Source organism: Pleurodeles waltl, chromosome 7, assembly GCF_031143425.1.
Source record: "Pleurodeles waltl isolate 20211129_DDA chromosome 7, aPleWal1.hap1.20221129, whole genome shotgun sequence".
NCBI lineage: Eukaryota > Metazoa > Chordata > Amphibia > Caudata > Salamandridae > Pleurodeles > Pleurodeles waltl.
The window spans coordinates 782,611,912-782,627,679 of record NC_090446.1 but is presented as its reverse complement, the minus strand read 5'-3'; the positions used below and the strand labels follow the sequence as shown (position 1 = coordinate 782,627,679).

Genomic DNA, 15,768 nt, shown 5'->3' with positions numbered 1-15,768 from the left:
ACTTTCACATGGTCACGTTACAAGACGTAATCCCACTACTCAAACAGCAAGACTACATGACAACATTAGATCTAAAAGATGCGTATTTCCATATACCAATACATCCTTCACACAGAAAATACCTAAGGTTCGTATTTCAAGGAATACATTACCAATTCAAAGTGTTGCCATTCGGAATAACAACTGCGCCAAGAGTTTTTACAAAATGCCTGGCAGTAGTAGCTGCACATATCCGAAGGCAGCAAATACATGTATTCCCGTACTTAGACGACTGGTTAATCAAAACCAACACGCTAAGACAGTGTTCACAGCACACAAAATATGTCATACAGACCCTTCACAAGCTAGGTTTCTCCATCAACTACGCGAAGTCACACCTTTTGCCGTGTCAAACACAGCAATACTTAGGAGCGACAATCAACACAGTAAAAGGGATTGCCACTCCAAGTCCACAAAGGGTTCAAACATTTCACAAGGTAATACAGGCCATGTATCCAACACAAAAGATACAAGTCAAAATGATAATGAAACTCCTAGGCATGATGTCTTCATGCATAGCCATTGTCCCAAACGCAAGATTGCACATGCGGCCCTTACAACATTGCCTAGCATCACAATGGTCACAAGCACAGGGTCAACTTCTAGATCTGGTGTTGATAGACCGCCAAACATACATCTCGCTTCTATGGTGGAACAGTACAAATTTAAACCGAGGGCGGCCTTTCCAAGACCCAGTGCCACAATACGTCATAACGACAGATGCTTCCATGACAGGGTGGGGAGCACACCTCAATCAACACAGCATCCAAGGACAATGGGACATACATCAGAGGCAGTTTCACATAAATCACTTGGAACTGTTAGCAGTATTTCTGCCGCTGAAAGCATTTCAACCCATAATAACCCAAAAATACATTCTTGTCAAAACAGACAACATGACAACAATGTATTATCTAAACAAACAAGGAGGGACACACTCGACACAGTTGTGCCTCCTAACACAAAAATATGGCATTGGACGATTCACAGCCACATTCGCCTAATAGCACAATTTATTCCAGGGATTCAGAACCAGTTGGCAGACACTCTCTCGAGATCACCAACAAACCCACGAATGGGAAATTCACGCCCAAATACTAAACAATTACTTTCAAATTTGGGGGACACCTCAAATAGATCTATTTGCAAAAAAGGAAAACTCAAAATGCCAAAACTTTGCATCCAGGTACCCACAAGATCAATCCCAAGGCAATGCTCTATGGATGAACTGGCCAGGGATATTTGCGTACGCTTTTCCCCCTCTCCCTCTCCTTCCATATCTAGTAAACAGGTTGAGTCAAAACAAACTCAAACTCATACTAATAGCACCAACATGGGCAAGGCAACCTTGGTACACAACACTACTAGACCTTTCAGTAGTACCTCATGTCAAACTACCCAACAAACCAGATCTGTTAACACAACACAAACAACAGATCAGACATCCAAATCCAGCATCTTTGAATCTAGCAATTTGGCTCCTGAAATCCTAGAATTCGGACACTTAGACATCACACAAGAATGTATGGAGGTCATAAGACAAGCTAGAAAACCTACCACTAGACACTGCTACGCAAATAAGTGGAAAAGATTTGTGTATTACTGCCACAATAATCAAATTCAGCCATTACACGCATCTCCAAAAGATATAGTAGGATATTTACTACATTTGCAAAAATCCAATCTAGCTTTCTCTTCCATAAAGATACATCTCACCGCAATATCAGCTTACCTGCAAATTACTCATTCAACTTCACTATTTAGAATACCAGTCATTAAAGCTTTTATGGAAGGCCTAAAGAGAATCATACCACCAAGAACACCACCTGTTCCTTCATGGAACCTCAACATTGTCTTAACAAGACTCATGGGTCCACCTTTCGAGCCCATGCATTCTTGTGAAATGCAATACTTATCGTGGAAAGTTACATTTTTGATTGCCATCATTTCTCTAAGAAGAGTGAGTGAGATTCAAGCATTTACCATACAAGAACCATTTATTCAAATACATAAAAATAAAGTAGTTCTCAGGACAAATCCAAAATTTTTACCAAAGGTTATCTCACCGTTCCACTTAAATCAAACAGTAGAATTACCAGTGTTCTTCCCACAACCAGATTCTGTAGCTGAAAGAGCCCTTCATACATTAGACATCAAAAGAGCACTAATGTACTACATTGACAGGACAAAACTAATTAGAAAAACAAAACAACTATTTATTGCCTTTCAAAAACCTCATACAGGAAATCCAATTTCAAAACAAGGCATTGCTAGATGGATAGTTAAGTGTATTCAAACCTGCTATCTTAAAGCAAAGAGAGAGCTGCCTATTACACCAAAGGCACACTCAACCAGAAAGAAAGGTACTACCATGGCCTTTCTAGGAAATATTCCAATGAACGAAATATGTAAGGCAGCAACATGGTCTACGCCTCATACATTTACCAAGCACTACTGTGTAGATGTGTTAACTGCACAACAAGCCACAGTAGGTCAAGCTGTACTAAGAGCATTATTTCAAACTACTTCAACTCCTACAGGCTGAACCACCGCTTTTGGGGAGATAACTGCTTACTAGTCTATGCACAGCATGTGTATCTGCAGCTACACATGCCATCGAACGGAAAATGTCACTTACCCAGTGTACATCTGTTCGTGGCATTAGTCGCTGCACATTCACATGCGCCCACCAGCCTCCCCGGGAGCCTGTAGCCGTTTAGAAGTAGATCTTCAGCATTTGTACATTTGTAAATATATTACTTTAACCTTTATTATGTACATACGTATTCATTCCATTGCATGGGCACTATTACTAGCATACACAACTCCTACCTCACCCTCTGCGGGGAAAACAATCTAAGATGGAGTCGACGCCCATGCGCAATGGAATCGAAATGGGAGGAGTCCCTCGGTCTCGTGACTCGAAAAGACTTCGAAGAAAAACAACTTGTAACACTCCGAGCCCAACACCAGACGGCGGACTGTGCACAGCATGTGAATCTGCTGCGACTAATGCCACGAACAGATGTACACTGGGTAAGTGACATTTTCCATATATATATATATATATATATATATATATATATATATATATATCTTTATATTACTACCTCCAGTTGAGGGGACTGCCTATAAGTAATCTAGTGTTGTTACCATAATAAAGTACTTTTATTTTTGTAACACTGTGTGGTTCTTTCATGTGTGATAAGTTTCTGTGACTATAGTGGTGTTGCATAAGCTTTGCATGTCTCCTAGATAAGTTTTGGCTGCTCATCCACAGCTACCTCTAGAGAGCCCAGGCTTCATAGACACTACCTATACTTCACTAATAGGGGGGACCTGGTACATGGTGACAACACAATAGGTGTCCACCAGGCCAGCTTCCTACAGATTGTACCTTCAAATAGCTGAGCTCAGCATTTCTGTTGTACAAAAAAACTGCTTTGATTGATTTAAATATGCTGAACGTTTGCTCCGTGAATAAAAAAAACAAACAAAAGAAAACAAATCTAGCCCATGTGTAGGGGGGACACATGATCCATAACTTGCCTCTAGTTTACTAATCATGTTGCTATCTAGGTAGGATTGACTCTAGTTTTGTTTATTAAACACACACTTTTAATAAATACATCACTAAAGCATGATGTGGTAGCTCACTGTCATTTACAGACAGAAAATCTCCAAGAAATGTCCAACAACCTTTCCACTAACTTGAAGATTTACTGATAAAATTATATAATGTATTAACAATCTGTGGAAATTGGGTTTCAGAAAACATAATTATTCTTTGCACATCACCAAGTAAAGTGTTCCGATTTGTTTTCATCCTATTAAAATGTTTTTTATCATACAGAAGTACAACCAATATGCTTTCACAACTATTGAAATATATTTTGAAATATTTGTTCAGTTGACTTAGCTATTTAAATGTGTGTTTGGAAAGACCTGACACAATCCTGGAACTGTACAGTCAGAAGGAAAATTAATTGTAGGACAAATTGGGTTTTGACCTCTATCTCTGACCATAGAGCAAATGTGACAAGAATAAGATTTAAAGGTGTCTTTATATCCCCTTTTTGACTGAACAGCACACCTTTTCTTTGCCAACTCGCCAGAAGGGGCGAGTGGGTCCTAAAAAATATCTCGACCTGATAAAATATTACTCGCAATCGTAAGTGGGTGAGTAGATTTTTCGAGGCCTCTACTAGCCCCTTCTAGCCAGTTGACAAAGAACATGTGAAGGAGCAATAGAGACACCTTTAAATCTTGTTCTTGTCACATTTGCTCTGTGTTCAGAGACAGAGGCCAAATGTCACTGTGTCTTACGATTAATTTTCCTTCTAACTACAGAGTTCCAGTATTTGGTCAGGTTTTTACTAATACACAGCATTTAAATAGCTAAGTCAAATGTACAAACATTTACAAATATATTTCAATAGTTGTGAAAGCCCATGGTTTTACATCGGTTTGATGGAGAAAAAAAATATATATTTTATTAGGATAACAACTAATCAGAGCACTTTACTTGGTGATGTGCAAAGAATACATGTTTTCAGAAACCCAGTTTTCACAAATTAAGACATTACATCATTTTATCTGTAAAGCCGCAAGTTAGTATGAAGGTTTTTGGATATGTTGTGGAAGTTTTCTGTCTGTAAAAGACAATGTGCAACTACGTTATGCTTTATTACGATATTTATTAAAAGTGAGTTATTAAACATAAACCTAGAAACACTTCTGCCCTGGTAGCAATAATATTCGTCAACTAAGAGACAAGTCATGGATCATTTGTTCCCTATATGTGGGATAGCTTATTTTTATAAATGGACCAAACATTTAGCCTATTTAGTCAGACGTTTTTTAGTACAGCAAAAATACTGAGCTAAGAAATTTGAAGGTACACCCACATGTGAGAATGAAGAAAAATGTGACTCTGTAAACTGAAATATTTGCCTAGGACCACATAATTTTAGACCTATTTACGGGTCAAGTATGTTACAGTTCTGATCGAGTAGATTATTCAGGTTACTCGACCTGCAGGTCTAATAAAAATTTTATGATTTTTCAAGGCCTGCACATGTATACAAAAGTTATTCTGAAGTTCTAAACTCAGCAGTTCATTGTCACTTAGTGCTCAAGCAGTTGTTGTGAATGTGCTTTTAAAGTGAAAACTGCTTACTCCCAAACAAGCCAGGAATTAAACCTAGTTTTGTGAGTAGGTTTGTGCTATTTAAATACCCATACAATCATTATTATTAATACTTAAATACAATTGCTTTGGCATGCCACATCATTTAGCAGTGTATTATTAACACAACCTTGTAAAAATATCCAATTACCTCAAATTGACTATTTAGCAATGTCTTCTTTAGGTGCCAATATAAATGCACAGACTGAAGAAACACAAGAAACTGCACTTACGCTAGCATGCTGTGGAGGTTTTTCAGAAGTAGCTGACTTTCTCATCAAGACTGGCGCGGACGTGGAACTTGGCTGCTCTACGCCCTTAATGGAAGCAGCACAAGAAGGGCACCTTGAATTGGTTAAATATTTATTGGCGGCAGGTATGACCGACTGAAGTTTCCCTTAGTTTCTCTTCTGTGTTGATTGTCATATCTGAGCACACTCTCAATCCTAAAAGAATGATTTTCTCCCTAAACACTAACCTCCTCAAGATCTTTCAGATTCCATGCAGTATTTATTTTCTTTAATGATGCCTTACATCTAAATTGATTTAAAAATTGTTTGGGTGTAAAAAGATGTAGTCCTAAAGAGAACAAAATACACAGTATGTTAAACCCCACCAAAATGCTGCTTACATCTGACGTTTTGGGTAAATCTAGGACTGCCATTTGAGGCTTGTTATAGTAACGTCAATGGCCGTTTCTTCTTCAAAGATACAAAGTTGGGCAACCATGGGCATCAGTTCTTATAATTTATGTTAAATTATATGTTTCCTTTTAATGGTAAATATTGCTTTTGAAATTTTACAGTAGAGCAAGTGTGCATGGAAAAGTGGTTATTGAAGGAAGGCATCACTGTTTTAGCTGGAAAGCTCTTTTGGCCAGTTTTGGATCTTTCACAGAGTCACATGGCTGAATTTTTCACCTTGATCTGATTGGGAATCCCTAGTTGAAAAGCTGCGTTAGTAATGCATTCATTCAAAACAATGCATTGCACCTGGCATATGTTGTCCATTCACCTTGTATTCCGATTACATTTACGTTTATGGCCTGCTTAGCTCATCATTCACAACTGTTAGTGATTTGCCATCGTTTCAGTAAATAATTTGAGGATGCAGTTAGAAGTGTACTTTTTTCTCTTAATAATGCAAACATACTGAGATTGCTCAAAGTCCATAGAATGCTTAAGGTGCTGACATTGACATAGGTTTCTTCCATGGGGCACATGCCATGCTCATCTCCTGGCACTTCACACAGGACTACTCAGAAATGATCTTTTGCCATAAACATTGTTAATGTCTTAAATGTTAAAGTTTGCACAATATATCATGGCATTGCTAAGTGGACATTTAAAGCATAATTAAGTTTACCTGTATTGTTGACTATCTCACTAGCATGCTGAGTAATGCAGCTTTTAGTAGTGCATCATTTAGTAAATCAGAAAGTATTTATTGATGGCTAGTTCATCGGAGAATAACACTTCTTGATGATTATTAGCCAGTTGAAGACAGAGCAAGGGTCATGAAAGAGAAAATAATGCTTTGATTTGAAAGATCTTGGGTTGCTCTTATGGAAAGTACTGCACAATACAATATATTTCCTACTTTTCAAGTTTCATTCTTAAGCCTGACTGAAAACATACCTGTTCATAGTCTTGTAGCTTCTAATCAGGGTGTGCAGATGTGTATGATTAAATTAAAATTAAACAAAATAAAAAAAATCACCCACTTATTTGCTCATCTGTATAGTCCCTCTTCCCGTATTGTTAAAGTTCCTGTTTATTTATTTCTTTAGTTGCCTGCAGAGTACGACCTAACCAATTATGCAGGAGCCATCCCCTGCCTTTATCTAATAATAATAGCTCTCCTCTCCAGAATTGGATCTTCCATATATCACCGTGCTTTGAATCATTCTCAGTCCTCAGGCTGGAAATCTCTGGTAAACATACATAGCATTATAGGAGGCTAGAATTGATGAGGCATTTGCAGACTTGATTGACATAGCTGCCTTGGAACCAACTCTATGGCGCAATTGGTCTTTTCCACCTTCTTCAGTGTTGCATCCGTCATAGATTCACATGCTAGAGCCATTCCCCATTCTTGAAGTGAAAGTCCCACTGCACATTAAAAGCCATGTAGATCATACATAGCCCAGAAGGGTTAAAGCATTTTTTTTTTTTTTTAAATCACTTCATTACACAAGAACAAAACTGCAGCCAATCGGGCAACAACACCCTCCTCAAAACTCCTCACAGTGGCTTCACTCCCTCAGATTTTCTACTACACGTCGTCTGAAGGGAGTCTCCCTCAGCCCTGCTCTGTTATCCGGGATTTTATGTCAGAAAATAGATATACAACAGTATTTTTTCAAAGCGTCTTTATAGCTCAAATGTAAGACTGAAGCAGAAAAGGTCTTTTCAGACCTTGAGACATGTGGCAAGAATAGGCTGCACTCTGAGAATCCCCACAATGACTACGTTTACTGCCTCTACCCTTCTCATAAGGTAAAAGCCTGTGAGGTTTGCCATACTTTTTCTTCAAGAACTTTAAAGAATAGAGAGTGGAGGCTGTAGTGGCTTCAAAAGCTCAGGAGCAGGGGCGCTTCTCTAGCCGACGAGGAGGGTGATGATTCTAAGTCAAAGAATTCTCAAAAACATAGGAGAGAGAGGTCTGGGAGACGTATGTCTTGTGAACCACCCAGAAAAACTCACAAAAAGACTGATCATTTGTCATCGGAGGAGCATATTTTGTCTGCTGACTGCTTGCATAATCATTCTGAAGAGAATGTCTCCTCAAAAATATCAAAAACCGAGGAAACAACACCTACACAAGTACAAGACGTCGACAGTACATCTAATGAACAGGATGATTACCTGCTACTGGCTCCTTCACCGCCAGTATCTCATCCAGTGGATATCTCTCCTGATGATATTCAGAGTTTCCATACTTCATTTGATGGAGCGAGCAGAAAAACAGTTTGAGTTGCCAATGCCAGTGAAACTGTTGGATTGCTTTCTCTGTGATTTGTAAAGAGCCATCATGAAAATCCATTAGAGCTAACCCGGTTGTGGACTACATTTGGAAGGAAGGTGTGAAAATTATGAAGAATCCAGTAACAGGGCTTGCTGTCCTACCCAGTTTGGATAAACAATATATGGTGCCAGAAAATTCTATGTCTGGCCCAGAGGCTCAGATTATGCTTTTCTCCTTCTTTATTTTCTGCTCAGCAGCCTTAATAAACAAAACAATATATCAAAGACTACAAAACCCAAGAGTCTTTGCAGCAGTATAAACAACCATAAATATACAGTCCTATAAATGTAGCCATCCAGGACTGCACTTCTTCTTTTTTGCTGCTCAGCGGCCAGATAAGTGCCTTTCTCTCATTTACCTCATTTTTTTAAAATTAATTGTGCGACCCACTATTTGCTTTGTGGTATTCTGTGATTTCAAAGTATTGTTTCAGGTTGTTTTCATTGCGGTTACGGGTGCCAGGCCCCCATCACATGATCAGAGGTCCTGCCATCTGCACAGCAGTGACCACTGCTCGTTGCCCTGAGTGACAGTAACTTCACTGAGGCTGCCGGTGTGTTTTGGGATTTTACCCGCCTTCGACGATTGGGCCCTCCAGAGTGCACCACTCTTCTCAAGGCCTATTACTCATCTGTGGTGTCAGCTGACGACCACCTGAGGGCGTCGGAAGGACCCTTCCCTGGAGAGTGAGACGCGTGCCCCTCTCACACTCCTGACGTTTCTCAAATTCCTTTGCTGGCGCGCAACTGCTGATTCCTTCCATTTTCAGCAGCAATCACGCGTCAGGCCACAGACTATACCTCCCTTCGTTAGTAAGGCCATTCAACGCTCCAGAAAACCGGTTCTCCGCAGAGCTTGTGTGGTTTACCCTGCCCGTTTATGTTAGAGGGCAGTTGGTCGTTTTATTGTCACCCCTTGGTTTTGTTTCTTTTTCACCAAATAAGCCTTGGTAATTTCAAGAGTGGGCTTGCCAGTGCTACTTGCCCGCAGTTTATTCACCACGCATTGGCTAAGCAAAATGTACTTACTGAATCAACCCTGTCGCAAGGGCCTATTTTATTTTCCTCCTGGGCTGTTACACACCATATGTCACTTGCCTAATCACAATAATGGAAACGGGGAATCGGGGGAGGAGTCCCATTCCCTCTTACCTATGGATGAGTATTTGGTGGATGTCATTGATGCATCCTTAAAGTGAGTGGTTGCTAAGGCCTTGAAACCCCTGATTCAGCAACTACTGGAGCTGGCAGTCCAAAGTACCTTTACCCCCCGACCCAGGCTGGGGAAGGTTTAAGTCCACTGCCAGCTGTCAGTACACAGGGGCCCTTGAGCTCAGCTATACCGGACGCCATTGCAAAAGCGCCAACTCCCTCTTTTGAGAGTTAACGATTGGCTTTTCTGAAAAGACAGTTGGATGCTTGAGATCCGCGAGTGGTTACCCAGCCTGTGTTTACCCCCGAAGATAATTCCTTCTCCCATCGGGAGACATATGACAATGCCGGGGAAGACTCAGATAATCCTAATGGGGATTCGGAGGATGTGCCGCATCAGAGTAGACCATGACAGCTGGAAGACGGTGCCAAAAGAGTCAGGCTTGATGATATTGAGGATGAGGGAGGCAAGGACTGCAGCGTGCCGGGGATGCTCAACCCCGAAGACATTTACCATCCTCGCTCAACGGGCTGGGTTCCTGCGGGCAATGTGGCAAGGTAATTTGCCTGCCGCATTGCAAGCCCATGGATCAAGATGTGCGGGGTGCCTGAGAGTGAAATGTCCAAGACCACCTCTGGCCAATCAAGTTGCCTTCACACTGGAGATTGAGTCCAAGATGGCGACCCTTATTGCCAAGTTCATTAAAGAGCCTAAGAAAGGCCTTGATAGATCCTGGAGGGCCTGCCAAGATAAGGTCCTTGACATTCTAGGATGTCTAAAAAAAAATCCTGGATATGTCGGAAGATGCTATTGAATCAGGTAACCTCATTGACCCCAAAGTCCTTTCTGGATGGGTTCAGCATGCCTTGCATTTTCTGGGCAACACGAACTCTCCATGGAGAGGAGACACTCTCTAATGAGAATTGGAATCTATGTAGGCGAGTTCAGTTGCAAAGGGAGGTCTCTTTGGGGATCCCTATATTAAGGAACTTACCTTTTTTATCAATACCTTGGAAAAGGCACATCAGTCTGTTCAAAATGTGTTCAACGAATTTTTCCTGGTGCCAGAAGAGGTAGAGGGGCTACTCCGACCGTTCCCTCTCAAACCCCCAAAGGCCTCAAACCAAGAGATCCATGCAGTGGCAGGATCAGAAGCCCTTTGGAGGTTTCTACCCTTCACAAGGACGCGGCAAGGGAGGTGGCGGCAGAGGACAAATGTGTGGAGCTGCAATGCACCAGGAGGTGTCTCTGTTAAGCTGTACCCATTGGTTCCCTTGCAGGGTCATGGGGGAGACTGCAGTGGTTCATCCAAAAGTGGGCATCAATTGCATGGAATGCTTGTGCCCTCCAAACTGTTCAAGTTTTACATACAGAACTTTACAGGATGCCAGTCCAACAGGAGTATCTCAAGTCCCATGGCGTTTTCAAGGGAAGACTCATGGGTTGTGGATCACAAGGTGACAAAGCTTCTCAGGAAAGGTGCAATAGCCCCCTTGAAGTTTCACCCGAGAGGATTTGTGAGCAATATTTTTCTGACTGAGAAAAAACACAAAGACTTCCGTCCTATCATCACCCCAAAGTCTTTCAAAAGATTGGTGGTGTACCACCATTTCAAAATGGAGGGTATTCAACTCCTCAGGGACATCCTTTTACCAAACAACTGGTTGGTGAGACTCGACCTAAAGGATGCCTATCTCACTGTACCCATCTTCCCGCCTAAGGCAGTTCCTTAAATTTGAATGGGGTGGTCAGGTTTACAAATTCACTTGCCTTCCCTTCAGACTGTCTTCAGCACTGTGTTTCACCAAGGTAATGAGACCCGTTATGGAATGGTTGTGGGCCAGTGGAGTCCGACTCATCGTCTATTTAGGCGATATTCTCCTGATGCATCAGAGCAGGGAGACCCTCCTCCAACAGCTTTCTCTGAAATGTTTTTTATTGATTAGCAGGGAGCTGCTGAGAACGCTGGAAAGAGAGATCTCTTGACGCCGCCTTGCCAGAGTAGTGGGCCTACTGTCGTTGTCCATTCAGATGATCTTTCCCAGACCCTGGCACTATCGGGCTCTCTCCAATGTCTGTAGGCTCTGCACCTCAGACGAGGCCTAGTATATGCTCAGGAGATCTCTCTTTGCCCAGACGCTTGCACGGAGCTTCATTGGTGGCTCGACCACATGCATGCCTGGAATGGCAGGGCCATTTTTGGGTCTGCTCCGCATCTAGTCAGAGTCCGATACCAGTCAACAGGGAAGGGGTGCCCGCTGTGGACCTATTACCACAGGAGGTCAGTGGTCAGAACAAGAACAGTTTCTTCAAATCAACTGTTTTGAGCTCCTGGCAGGCTCGTTTGCGATTCAGAGCCTGGCGAGCAGCTGAGTTTCCTGCTCCATTCTTCTGAAGATCGACAACGTCTCTACAGTACGATATATCAGTCGTCTTGGGGGCACGTGATTCAAGGTTGTGGTGGACTTGACCAAAGATTTCTGGACCTCCTGTTTGCATCCCGCCTCAACCACCAGCTTCTCCGGTTTTTCATTTGGGGGCCAATGCGTTTCTACAGGATTGGTCACAGTTTCAGGGTTATGCTTCACCCTCCTTCTAATTAATAACAAGACTGTCAGCATTGGTCAGGGGGCGGAAAGCGGATGTGATCCTGGTGATACCGCTGTGTAGATCCCAAGCCTGGTTTCTAGTTCTTCTGGAACTTTCTACAGCTTCTCCAGTCCGACTTTCCCGGACTCCTCAGATGCTGATGGATCCTCACGGCAACTCACATCCCCTGATTCAGGAGGGCAACCTCACTCTGGCGTGGAGGATTACAGGGGTCGCTGGCAGGTCCCAGGCCTTTTGGCATATGGTGTGTCCCTTATCAAACGAGCCTAGTCAGACTATACAATTGAGCGATATGACTCCGCCTGGCGTAGATGGCTACACTGGTGTTTGCTACGGGATTTGGATCTTGTGGGCTCAGATGTAGTGTCGGTCGTCCAATTCCTATCCGAATTGGAGGACAAAGGATTGGCCTATCGTACTATAAACGCATGCAGATCTGCTATTTCGGCTGGGCATGTTCCTCTTCATGATGTCCCTATAGGGGAACACCCTTTGGTGTGTCGTCTTCTCAGAGGCATTCGATTAACGATACCACCGGAGCCCCGATATTGAAGTGTCAATTTAGTCTTAGAAACTCTTCAGTCTTGGTAGGACAATCAATACCTATCTCACAAGAAGCTTTCTAGTAAGTTAGCAATGTTATTATGCTTAATATCTTGTAAACGAGTGTCAGATCTCCATGCTTTGGATATCACAGCATGTATGTTTACTTCAAAAGAGGTCTCATTTACGATCTTGATGCGAACAAAATCTAATACAAGGGTGGTTAACTACTCCTCTTTTCCTGACCATCATAAGTTCTGTGTGGCCACTGATTGAGCATACGAGAGCATGACCGAAGAGTATCGTCCAGCTGGAACAGCTCAATTGTTCTTATCCCTCACGCCATTTGAACCAGTGTCATCTTCTACCATCGCCTGTTGGGTTCGAGGGGTGCTTCACAATCAGGAATTGATGCTCATCTGAGTCTACCATAAAAACGTTTTATTTCAAACCACTCCCCAGCATGGCTGCTCTTGTCATCAGTCAGCTTTAAACTAGTATAATCTGAGCCTCCAGTCTTGACCGAATGTAGTTTCAATTCTATTAAGGACACGGGGCGAGGATTAGCCCTTTTTGAACATTTCTCTGTCCTGACATTCTGGCAGTCCAACGTGAGGATAAGTATACACGGTTTGATATTGCTATGGTGTCAAGAAATGCTGATTATAACTTGATGGTCTTTTTTTTTTTTTTTTTTTTTTTTCAGATGACACAGTTTAAAAAAAAAAAATCCTCTCCGCCTTGTAGTCTGTTAGATTACTAGTGTTTCATGGTTCCACTTTATGGGTTTCAGTGTCGGGTTGCATATTTTTTTTTTGTTGGTTGTCTTTATTAGGTTTGGATCAAAAACAGGACTTTTGAAAGTCACCAGGTTCAGGCAGCACACTTAAAGAAAGAGAAAGTGCGGTCCTGGATGGCTACATTTATAGGACTGTGTATCTCTGTAGGAAGCTGGTTTGGTGTGTGGTGATACCACCTTATACCAGGTATCCCCTTATTAGTCAAATATAGACAACTGTCTTCAAAGCCAGGCTCTCTAAAGGTAGCTGTGGATGAGCAGCCACAACGTATCTAGGGGACATGCAAAGCTTATGCAACACCACTTATAGTCACACACATAAAAGAACCCCACATTGTTACAAAAATAAAGGTACTTTGTTTTAGTGACCCAAATACAATATAGGCAATGGTCTAGTAACAGGTGAGTAAACACACTATTATATACACCTCAGTTGTCAGGAATGAGCATAGAAAGTAATAGAAAACAGTGCAATAACAATAGACAATAGTGACCCTAGGGGGAGCCCAAACCATATACTTAAAAAAAACAAATTGAATGAGAATGAACGCCACCCACCCAGGTCAGTGGAATCTGTAGAGGGGAGCTGGAGGAGCTAGGAACCCCAAAAGGTAAGTACCAGGGTGCCCCTCAGCGACCAGGAGAGAAGAGGTAAGTACCATGTTTTTCCCAAACCCACAGATCAACTTTGTAAAAGGACTGTGGAAGACCCAAGGAAGACTGTAAGTAACAGAAGATGGATCCAGAGAGAGGAGGACCTGCAAATGAAGGGGACCAAGTCCAGTTCCAGTTGGAGTGTCCGGTTGGGGCAGGGGCCACTACCCACCCTTCTGGAGATGCAGGGCCCGGTCGAAGGTGGAGACCAAGAGTCGGCTGTGCAGCACAGGAGCAGAAGTGGTGTTCCAAAAGTGATGCACAGGATGTCTCACGTCGGAAGAAGAGTTGCATTCAATCAGTGGTGTGGAAAGAAACACAAAAATGCATTGGCAAAGGCAAGAGTTGCAGGAGAAGATTTGCAGAGCTGCTGGGGAACAGTAAGGCCCGAGGGGACTCCTCCCAAGGAGGGGAGTCGCAGGCGACCCTCAGCAGTCAGGAGAGCAAGAAATCGTGGATGCAGCCCCCACAGGCAACTCGGAGGCATAGGAGTCGCAGTAAGGCCCACTCAGGAAACCTGTAAAGGAGTCCCATGTCGCTGGGACAGCAGGCAGGAGCCTACGTGTTGCAGAGAAGGGTGCTGGAGGCTTTTGAAGAAGAGCCAACAAGTCTTGGTAGCTGCAAGAGTCATGGTGCACAGGGGTACTGTCCTGCAAGGAAAGGCAAAGACTCTCCACCTCCAAAGGTGTACAGCTGGTAAAGAGGACCAAGGGGACCACTCAAGACCACCACACAGAGTTGCAGGAGAGAGGATCCACACAGCCGGTCGTCGTTGCAGTTGGTGCTTGCAGATGCAGGGGAGTGACTCCTTCACTCCAAAGGAGATTTCTTCTTGGTCTAGACTGAAGACTTGCTGCCCTCCGAGGATGCACAGCCGAGGAAATGTTTCAGTTGCTGTAAGCAGCCAGAGAAGCAATGTTGCAGAGCAAAATTGTCGCTGGAGCTGCAGATTGTTGGTTTCTGTGAAGTCCAGTTGCGGTTCCAGTGGCCAGAAGTCAAAGTGAACATTGCAGAGGAATACTGATGGAATCTTGCACGTCAAATCTAAGGACCCACCCTAAAGGGAGACCCTAAATAGCCCTAAAAGGGGGGATTGGTCACCTAGCAGGGTGGCCACCAATCAGGAGGGGGCTGTGATGTTACTTGCCTGACCTGGCCACAAAGATACTCCCAGAGGGCTCAGTCCACCTTGGATTCAAGATGGCAAAATCATATGGCCACCTGGAGAAGCTCTGGGCACCATCCCTTGGGTGACAATGGACAGGGGAGTGGTAACTCCTCTTTCCATTGTCCAGTTTCGTGCCTGAGCAGGGACCGGGCGTCCCTGGGCTGATGCAAACCAGTTTATGCAAGGAGGGCACCAAATGTGCCCTTCAAAGCATACCAGTGGCTTAGGGAGGCTACCCCTCCCAAGCCATGTAACACCTGTTTCCAAAGGGAGAGTGTGTTGCCTCCCTCTCACAAAGGAAGTGCTTTGTTCTGCCTTCCTGGGCTTAAGCTGCTCATGCAGCAGGAAAGCAGAGGCCCGTCTGTAGGATGGCAGCAGCGCGGGCTGCCTGGGAAAACCCTGCAAACTGGTAGCAAAGCTGGAGGTCCCCTCAGGAGCCCCCAGAGTGTATAGAATCATACAACCGATACTAGCAACATTATTTGGGTATGATTCCAACTTGTTTTATACCAAACATGCCTAGGTTCGGAGTTACCATTATGTAGCTGGACGTAGTAAGTGACCTATGTCCAGTATACTGGTAAAATG

At 43.2% G+C, this 15,768-nt stretch overlaps 1 protein-coding gene across 3 annotated transcripts in view; it reads left to right on the top strand.

Moving 5' to 3' along the window:
• The window catches only part of ANKHD1 (ankyrin repeat and KH domain containing 1), an 896,896-nt gene that overhangs the window by 132,459 nt on the left and 748,669 nt on the right, over nt 1-15,768 (top strand). For all 3 annotated transcript variants that reach the window (XM_069199295.1, XM_069199294.1, XM_069199296.1), the window contains exon 9: nt 5,412-5,603. In XM_069199295.1, the coding sequence (XP_069055396.1) occupies nt 5,412-5,603 (192 nt within the window). The remainder of the gene's footprint in view (nt 1-5,411; nt 5,604-15,768) is intronic.